We start from the raw sequence: 9682 nt of genomic DNA, 5'->3' as shown, positions 1-9682 counted from the left end.
CACTGGGTAGGCACTCCAAAGAACCAACTAAAAAATGAAAAAGTCAATTTTCCAGAGTATGACCCCTCTCGGCCCTCGATTGGCTGGCAATCCATCCAGAGTGTACCCCGTCTGTTGCCCGAAGTCAGCTAGGGTAGGATCCAGCTCCGCCGCAATGCTATGGGGATAAGTGGTATGAAAAATGGATGGATGAGTTATATTTTGTAACCCATCCATCCATTTTCGATAGTCTATTGCTGACTCTGGGCGAGAGACGACCTAAACCCTGGACGAGTCGCCTGCCAATCGCAGGGAACTTATACTGTCCAGGGGTGTCAAACTCATTTTTGTCACTGACCACATTATAGTTATGGTTTCCCTCAGAGGGCTGTTATTACTGTAAACCATATACAAGTTTAATCAACTTGCACATTACAAATACACAACTATTGGATGGATATCTACTTTTTCAGTCAGATTGAAAGAATAATAATTGGTTGAACTATTGTTGAAGTTACTGTAAAAAGGGGTTTGGTGACAAAAAATGCTTGCAATATGCCCTGCAATTGATTGGTCTGTAGCAGTGGTCTCCCCATACAAAGTCAGCTGGGATGGGCTCAGCTGACTCATAGAAATCCATGAAAGTAAGAAGAAATGAATATCCTGTATTTTTTGATACATTCGTTTTTGTCACAATTTGGCTACGTGGGTTACGATGTATCAATAACAATGAATGAAAACAAAACAAAAAAACTCAACAAACACACTCGCACCAATGAAAACCTACGACTGATGTAAAAGTCGTTATCGTGGTACCACAGGGGGCAGTAGGAGGCAGGTTAGAAATGAACGTGAGCTGTTTTTTGTTCCCCCCCCCCCCCCCCTAGCGTGTTGGAGCAGTGAGAGGAAGAAGCACCATGACAGCAACGGCAGGAGTGAGCAGTGAGCAGAAGTCGCATCGAGGAGAATGGTCTGCATTCCCATGGTCGCACGGCGACGTGCGTAAAATACGCGCTGCTTTTTACGCATCGCGCAAATTAGGACGTCGCACAATTTAGATTTCAATTGAGTCCAAAACAGTGCAAGTGGGACTCTTGCATACTTCTTCGAGTGAATGTGAAACTTTTCATCGATCAGATCGAATTGAAAAAGACTGCTGAGTGAGAGAGCGAGACTATCCACGAGTGGTAAAATGGACCCTATGTTTGATGGCGCGGACGAAGTCAACTGGACCACGAGCTCCAACGACACGAACAACGGGACCGTGTACTGGAACCAATTTGTGCAGCCAGCATGGAGAATATTCCTGTGGGCCATCGCCTACTGTTGTATAGTAATCGTGTCGGTCGTTGGCAATGTGACAGTGATTTGGATTATTATGGCGCACAAACGCATGAGGACGGTCACCAACTATTTCCTGCTAAACTTGGCGTTCGCCGAAGCCTCCATGTCCGCCTTCAACACGGTCATCAACTTCATCTACGCCGTGCACAACGAGTGGTACTTCGGACTGGTCTACTGCCGCTTCCACAACTTCTTTCCCATCGCGGCCGTGTTTGCCAGCATCTACTCCATGACCGCCATCGCCCTGGACAGGTAAACTGCGCCTCGCCACATGCCTTTCCTATGTTGTGTGAAGCCCATTCTTGAATGGGGATGCTCTTTCTGTCAGTGATGCTGATACGAAATGAGATGCGCAAAAGCTGTATATCATTTGTTTTTAAATAGAATATATATGTATTATAAATCCACTATCACCTTCATCGCTATAAACATCTGCCACTCTTTTTCTCAGCAATATGAGAACAGCACACCACTATGCTCTCAGCACTGTCATCTGTTTGCCAGTTGGGTAGAACAACAGTAGTGTATGCTGATCCTCTGGCCCCAATGAAAGGGGATGGAATAAAAAAAAATATGCTGCTGAAGTTACGCTGCATCTAATTTTAGGGCCGTGGTCGAAGATATATTTCGAAAATGATGTTGTGGTGTCGGGGTGGGAGAAATACTCATGGTTCAGATTTAAAGGAATCGATTAATATATTTTTATAATATATTATTAAATAACGTAATGCTGCCAGAACGAAAAAAACTAGCAAAAAAAAAAAAGTGCAGCAGGTGCCAAACAGTGTGTGGCACACCACTAAAGGAAATAAGGTGTGTCTACTTCATTTTTCTTGCTAGATTTGTTCTTTTCCTTTCTCCGGTCACTCCGGGTTCCTCCCACATCCCCAAAACATGCATGGTAGGTTAATTGAAGTCTCTAAATTGCCCCTAGGTGTGAATGTGAGTGCGGATGGTTGTTTGTTTATGTGTGCCCAGCAATTGGCTGGCAACCAGTTCAGGGTGTACCCCGCGTCCTGTCCGAAGATAGCTGGGATAGGCTCCAGTCGCCCGCGACCCTTGTGAGGATAAGCGGCTCAGAAAATGGATGGATGGATGGAATGGCACCTATTACAAAAATTCCTTTCAACTTTGAATTTCCACAAATTCGGGTAATTTCAGCGCATTGCAGCAATTTGTGTTGGCCTCTCCCAGAGAATGTGCCTGTGAATATTCTCATTCATCCGGCTCATTTCTTTCTCGGGGGCATTGACTTGATCGCAAATGGATTGTTCTGATCGTCTTGGAAGACGATTCGCCTCTCATCCAGGCAGGCTTCATCAGTTCATCCAACAAGTTTAGTCAGGACTTACTAGGCTCCCAGAGAAGTTTTTCAGGTGTGCAGTCCCAAGTTTTAAACGCAATCATCCATCCCATCCATTTTTTTGTACCGCTTATCCTAACGAGGATGTTCCTGCATGTGGTGCTTTTCACCATGCTCCCGCAGACATGGAAAGTGCAACTTTCTTCCATAAATGCCTCTCTCAAGGAGGTTCAGCTTTGACAGGAAAGCTTCAACTGCTTTGTCCAAGTCAGCAAGTGTGGTTTTTGCCCTGAAGTTCCAGATTTAGGGGATTTAGATGGGACATGATGTCACATAAAAAACTAACATCTGCCATCACCTTCTTATCATTTAAAAATGTCAGAATGTCACAGTGCGTAGTAGGATGTGAATTGGACCCAAGAGCAGACTGAGGCGGAGGGACTAGATTTGGAATGGTTTATTGTAGATTTGCACAGGGTAAGGATATCCAAGGCGAGGTGGCGGGCCGTCGGGAGCAAGGAGCAAGCAGAACGCGGGAATGTAAGCAGGTGGTGTGGCTTAGCGGCGTGGCTGGAGCGGTCAGCGAGATGGGGAAGGCACGGAAGGAACACTGGAGACCGGGAAGAATACAATCGGGTGAGTACAGATGCGGGTTGTAGGATCATACAATCGTATCACAAAAACCTGGGAGTACGAGAGTCGGCCAGTGAGTCACAACAAACATCAATACTCAGGCGACGGCTGTAGAACTTGACGGGCTTTAAATGCAGGTAGTAATCAGTGCTGCTTGAAGACAGGTGCGCTGCACAGGTGCTGCTGATTTCTAGGGAGACAGAGGGGGAGACGGAGAGACAAGGCACACGGCGCCACCCAAGCTCCAAAAAATGAACTGCAGGGCATGGATCATGACACAGAAATTCTTACGCATTTTTGTTCTGCAGCTTGGGAAAAAATGATGCAAGCTCATCCTGCAGGTCACACACCCGCTCCAACACACGGCCTTTGCTCAACCAGCGAACATCGTTACGCAGCAAAAGATCCTTGTCTTCATCTGACATTGAAATGCTCTGAAAAGACGATGTTGCAGACTGGAGCTCTCACGAACGAAGTTAACAAGTCGTGTCACAGTATCCATCACCTGTCGCATTTCTCCACTTAGTTTAGCGCAGGACAGTGTTTTGTGTATGATGCAGGGAAATGTCAGCAGTGCTGGGTTAACGGCGGAAAGCCGGCGTGTCCTACCATCGATGGAGGTCTGTCCGTCACAACACGGACACAATTTGTGTCAAATCCAACCCATTCTTCTTGAAGAAATATGTCAACTCGTTAAAAGACTATTTCCCCGGTTGTGCGCCCCGGTAGAGGAAACAGAGCAAGCAGCTCGTCCCGAAATGTCTTCCCATCAAACTTTCTTGCAAACACCGCCAGCTGTTCGGTCACAGGATGTATCTATGGCAAGTGAAATGGCTTCTGCGTTCTTCAAATCGGTGAGTAGACAGGAAAAACAATCCTCTGCTATAACGTCTACGCTTGTTGTTGCTGTGTTAGCCGACAGAGGCACCTGCTTTAACAGCCCCACAGCTTCTTTCTTCTTTTTCTCATCATGACTTAAAACTTCCACTACCATTTCAATTGCACACTTTTTAATCAACTCAGCATCAGCGAATGGCTTCTTAGCTTTTGTAAGGGTCCATGAAATTTGCAGTGATGCAGCCTTTGCACGCTCTTGTGCTGATGTGGATTTGTTTAAAGTAGAAACGGACTGCTTGTATGCCGTCAACATGCTTGCTATTATCTTTTTACGCTGATCCGATTTTGTTGGGTAATTGGCATTCATGCTGATAGCATGCGTGGTGTTAAAGTGCCGCTTTAGATTTTCAGCTTTGCAGACAGTAACAGTCTGTGTGCAGATTAAGCATGTCGGTTTTGCATTGGCATGTTCCGGTAATATAAAACAAAACTGGTCTGTCCACTGGTACTTGATCTAACGGTTCTCCTGGTCCACCTTGCGATTCTTTGCAAAGACCATAATGTTCTCAGTTGATTATTAATATTACTTACAGGTCATATTTCACATTTCTAAGGCGGTCGGTAGATGGTTACTGACATGGTCAAGGAAGTCTGCGCAAGCCTTCCGCGTACGCGTTATCCCAATATTACTGGATCCAGGACACGCGCCGCTGCACTATGATTGGCTGCTGTATCCCAGAAGAACACGCCCTACTGCGTACACTTGTAAAAAAAAAAAAGGACATAACTGGTCAAGTGTATGGTGTGGGATGAGGTCCAAATGAGCCAAACACACTTGATTCGCCTTATGGAAGGTTATAGTGTCATTGAGTGGGCATGGGCCGGACACTTTGCTCTTGCCATATCCGGCCCGCGGGCCGCTAATTGGGGATGGCTGCTCTACATGCTCGCTGGTTGCCTCGTATCTTAAGTGGAGCGATACAGATGTTTTCTAATGTGTGGCAATTAAAATTCATTCATCTTCTGTTCCGCTTATCCTCACTAGGGTTGCGGGCGTGCTGGAGCCTATCCCAGCAATCTTCGGGCGAGAGGTGGGATATACCCTGAACTGGTTGCCAGCCAATCGCAGGACTTTGAACCCTGGTCCTCTTAAGCATCCAATCAGACTGAGCTGATGCAGTGGTGTACAGTAGTTTATTTTTTTTGGTAGTATTTTTTATTTTTATTTTCCCCTCTCCTGGCCTTTTGATGTTGTGTGGGGAAATACAATAGAATAGAATAGAATAGAATAGAATAGAATAGGGCGGCACAGTGGACGACTGGTTAGAGCGTCAGCCTCACAGTTCTAAGGACCTGGGTTCAATCCCCGGTCCCGCCTGTGTGGAGTTTGCATGTTCTCCCCGTGCCTGCGTGGGTTTTCTCCGGGCACTCCGGTTTCCTCCCACATCCAAAAAACATGCATTAATTGGAGACTCTAAATTGCCCGTAGGTGTGAATGTGAGTGCGAATGGTTGTTTGTTTGTATGTGCCCTGCGATTGGCTGGCAACCAGTTCAGGGTGTACCCCGCCTCCTGCCCGATGACAGCTGGGATAGGCTCCAGCACGCCCGCGACCCTAGTGAGGAGAAGCAGCTCAGATAATGGATGGATGGATAATAGAATAGAATAGAATAGAATAGACACACACAATTACATCCATAATCTGATTTGTTTTGGCACAAGGGAACTACAACATACATTGCAAAAGCTCCATTATAAAAGTTGTGATGAGTTTCAGCGGTGAGTAAAACATGCCTGAGAAGTTCTTAATAGAAGACTATTTGAGAAAAAAAACTTACTTTGAGATACAGCATTTTGGATTCAGGATGGATGATACCAAAGAAAGATAATACAGTATGCAAGGCATGTGAGACTCAAGTTCCAACTACCAGGGGAACAGTAACTAATCTTTCGAGCCGCTTATTGCATCACAACCGAGGAGAAGAAAGAGTTTTCAAAGTAGTCCAGATGTTTATAGAAAACAAGGCTATTAACGTCAAGTAACACAAATGTTCAACTGATGCCACCTAACCTGTTTCGCTAGTGTTACGCCGTATGAGAAAACATTGAAGCGCCATCAAGATCACACATTCTTTAACGAAAGGCATGATGCCAATAAACACAGTGAGAAGAAAGGGCTTTGTGGCTCTGATTTAAAAAAAAAAAAACTTAAAATACCAGGCTTCATTGCAAAATTGTGAGCCAGGTGTTTTTATCCAATAAAAGTTTGTTTACGCTGACATTCGGCACTCACCAATCAGAGGTCGCCACAGCGAGTCACTCACATGATTTGTTTGGCACATTTTATGTCAGATGCCCTTCCTGATGCGACTCTCCAATTTATCCGTGCTTGGGAACGGCACTGCAGAGCTCCAGTGGTAGGGTTTTGACCAGTAATCCAACCGGCAGCAGCGTGTACCACTACGACACAAGTGCTATGTTTAAATGGAAATAATAATGATGAGAATAATAATAATAATAAATGTATTTTTACATCCTGCTTACGTTTGCAGGGGTCTGTCCATTTTTTCTCAATGCCATTCACACCGACGGGCAATTTAGAGTTTTCAATTAACCTACCTTGCATGTGTTTGGAATGTGGGAGGAGACCGGAGTAACCGGAGGAATCCCATGCAGGCATGGGGAGAACATGCAAACTCCACACAGAGGAGGTCGGATTTTGAACCCGGGTCCTCAGAACTGTGAGGCAGATGTGCCAACCAGTCGTACACAAAGCATTTTATCATATGCAAATTGTGTGGCTTTCTTCAGTTCCTCCGTCTTTATAGACATGGAAGTAAAATAACTTTGAATTGCATCAGCGGGTCTGCAATAAATTGGTGGTTGGCTTCAGCCTGTGACACATGAATGGGAATTAGGGAGTATATAAATGATTAATTAACTTTTTATTAGCGACTTTCAAGGCACCCAAGGATGCTTAACAGTACCTCATGAGGTAATTAAAATGAATTGGATTTTATAGAATCATGATTATGTCATAAAATGTGATCCGATCTTCATTAAAGTCACAACAATAAACCAACAGTCTGCTTAAACTTATACCAAACAAAATGTTTTTTTATTACACACACCCTGCAAATTTTCATAATCTGAACCCCTAGGATAATGGTTTGGAGGTAATGGTTAAAGCTGCACTGCCCTATGAAACACACATGCAAACACGCACGCACACACACGCGCTCACACACACAGACACACATACACACCAGTTTTAAGTTTTTTATTTAATGCAACATGACTGGTTAGCAAATCCACCTCACAGTTTTGAGGTCCTGGGTTAAAATCCGGCCTCGCCTGTGTGGAGTTTGCATGTTCTCCCCGTGCCTGCGCGGGTTTTCTCCAGGCACTCCGGTTTCCTCCCACATCCCAAAAACATGCATGTAGGTTAATTGAAGACTCTAAATTGCCCGTGGGTGTGAATGTGAGTGCGATTGGTTGTTTGTTTATATGTGCCCTGCGATTGGCTGGCAACCAGTTCAGGGTGTACCCCGCCTCCTGCCCGATGATAGCTGGGATAGGCTCCGGCACGCCCGCGACCCTAGTGAGGAGAAGCGGCTCAGACATTGGATGGATGGATGGATGTTTGCTAATAAGAAAGGCTACTTTCACTCCATTACATTGAACTACCTTCTGCTTGAACTTTATCTATAATTGCTTGCACAATATATTTGTTTCGCTTCATCAAAGTACCTCGGGCGCTGTCAAATTACTCTGTTTTCAGCAATCCAAGATAAACACTTGAAGCAACATTTTCAAACTGGCTAATGATCTGTGGCTACACAAATAGCTTACCACCACCAAGGTGTGACTGTGGACTGAATGAATAATGCGTGCAATTGTAAAGCTGTCATGAACGGAACAGAGGATAGGACCCAAAAATGCACGACTCCAAAACAAATAGACAGTTTCCAAAAAGAGAGGTTTAATAGACGGGCATAGGTCGGTACACAGGCAGGCAATCCAAGAGAGGCAACGGTATCCAAAAACATGAGGCAAAGAGGCAAGGTCGATAATCGGAACAGGGTCAAGTCTTACTGTGAATCTATGACGTGGAAACAAGGAATGCTGGAACGCGACGACAAGGTACAACGAACTGGCAACGAGAGGGAATGAGACACAAGGTTATATACAAGGGGTAATTAGGGTGAACGAGGCACAGGCGGTGAAGATGCTCACAGGAGCAGGTGTGTGTGAAACAGGGGGGGAAGACAAAACCCGGAACACACACACACACACACACACGAGAGTACCCCCCCCCCCCCCCCCCTTAACGGCCGGCCCCAGACGGCCCTGGGGCCCCTGGATGCGCAACGTGGAAGTCCCGAATGAGCGAATCATCCACGATAAACGCAGACGGTCCCCATGAACGCTCCTCAGGCCCATAGCCCTCCCAGTCCACCAGATATTGAAACCCCCTGCCCCTCCGACGAGACGACAACAGCCGCTTCACGGAGAAGACAGGGCCCCCATCCACAAACCGGGGGGGAGGAGGGTGCCTGGAAGGCGGGACCAGAGGGGACTCCCGGGCTGGCTTGAGTAGGCTGACGTAAAAAGTAGGGTGGACCCGCATAGACCTTGGGAGCCTCAGCTTCACGGTGACAGGGTTGATGATTTTTGTGATGGGGAAGGGCCCAACTGACCGCAGTAGAAGCACCGCCCTTCCCTCAGCCGGCGTTGACGTTCCTCAGGGGAGAGACGGAACCTGCCCAGTTGCATGGGTTCATCCGTGGGGACGCTAGCCAGTGGGTTGAGACCGGAACCAGGGGATCTGCCTTGGTTTGGTTGGTCACAGAGGCTCGTCCTCCAAGTGCGCGTTGACGCAGCCCTCCGCCGATCTCCATCCAGCTCGCGATCCAAAAGCCTCTTGTCAATCTCTACGGCGAGAGCAATGAGAGTGTCCAAGTCGGTCGGCAGGTCTAGCGGGACTAAATGATCCTTGACGGCGGGGGATAGTCCTTGAAAAAAGGCATTGAGTAGCGCCCGATTATTCCAATGACTCTCAGCTGCTAGAATGCAAAACTCAATCGCGTAATCTGACACCCTGCGCTTGCCTTGTTGTAAGGTGACAAGGGAGCGAGCTGCCTCACGATCAGGAGTGGAAAATTGAAAAATTTGCTCCATAGTCTTGACGAAAAAAGCCCATGAATGACACGCGGCGGAATTGCGGCTCCATTCAGCAGTAGCCCACGCCTCCGCACGACCAGTGAGGAGGGAAATGACAAATGCGATTTTTGCCCGCTCGGTGGGGAAGGCAGCTGCCTGTAGTTCAAAGTGGAGCTCGCACTGCGTGATGAACGGCTTAATGTTCCCAGAATTTCCAGAGAACCTCTCCGGTCGAGAGAGCTGTGGGCAGACAGCAGCAGAGGTGGCAGGTGGCTGCATGGTGACTACTTCACATGGAAATACCGTGGCGGTACTGGGTGTGGTGTCAACTGGTTCCTTCTCTTGAAAAAATTTCAAAAGAAGTTCAAACTGCGAGGCCACCTGTCTCATCATAATGTCCTGATGCCTTGACAGTCCCTCTAGA

General features: G+C 46.7%; 1 protein-coding gene across 1 annotated transcript in view; it reads left to right on the top strand.

Moving 5' to 3' along the window:
• Positions 1–911: 911 nt before the first annotated feature.
• tacr1a (tachykinin receptor 1a) overlaps positions 912–9682 on the top strand; it is a 58296-nt gene continuing 49525 nt past the window's right edge. Inside the window, exon 1 of the mRNA XM_061766718.1 lies at positions 912–1575. Coding sequence (XP_061622702.1) covers positions 1172–1575 — 404 coding nt within the window. The 5' untranslated portion in view covers positions 912–1171. The remainder of the gene's footprint in view (positions 1576–9682) is intronic.

This window comes from Phyllopteryx taeniolatus, chromosome 3 (assembly GCF_024500385.1).
Source record: "Phyllopteryx taeniolatus isolate TA_2022b chromosome 3, UOR_Ptae_1.2, whole genome shotgun sequence".
NCBI lineage: Eukaryota > Metazoa > Chordata > Actinopteri > Syngnathiformes > Syngnathidae > Phyllopteryx > Phyllopteryx taeniolatus.
This window is presented reverse-complemented; position numbering and strand designations above follow the sequence as displayed.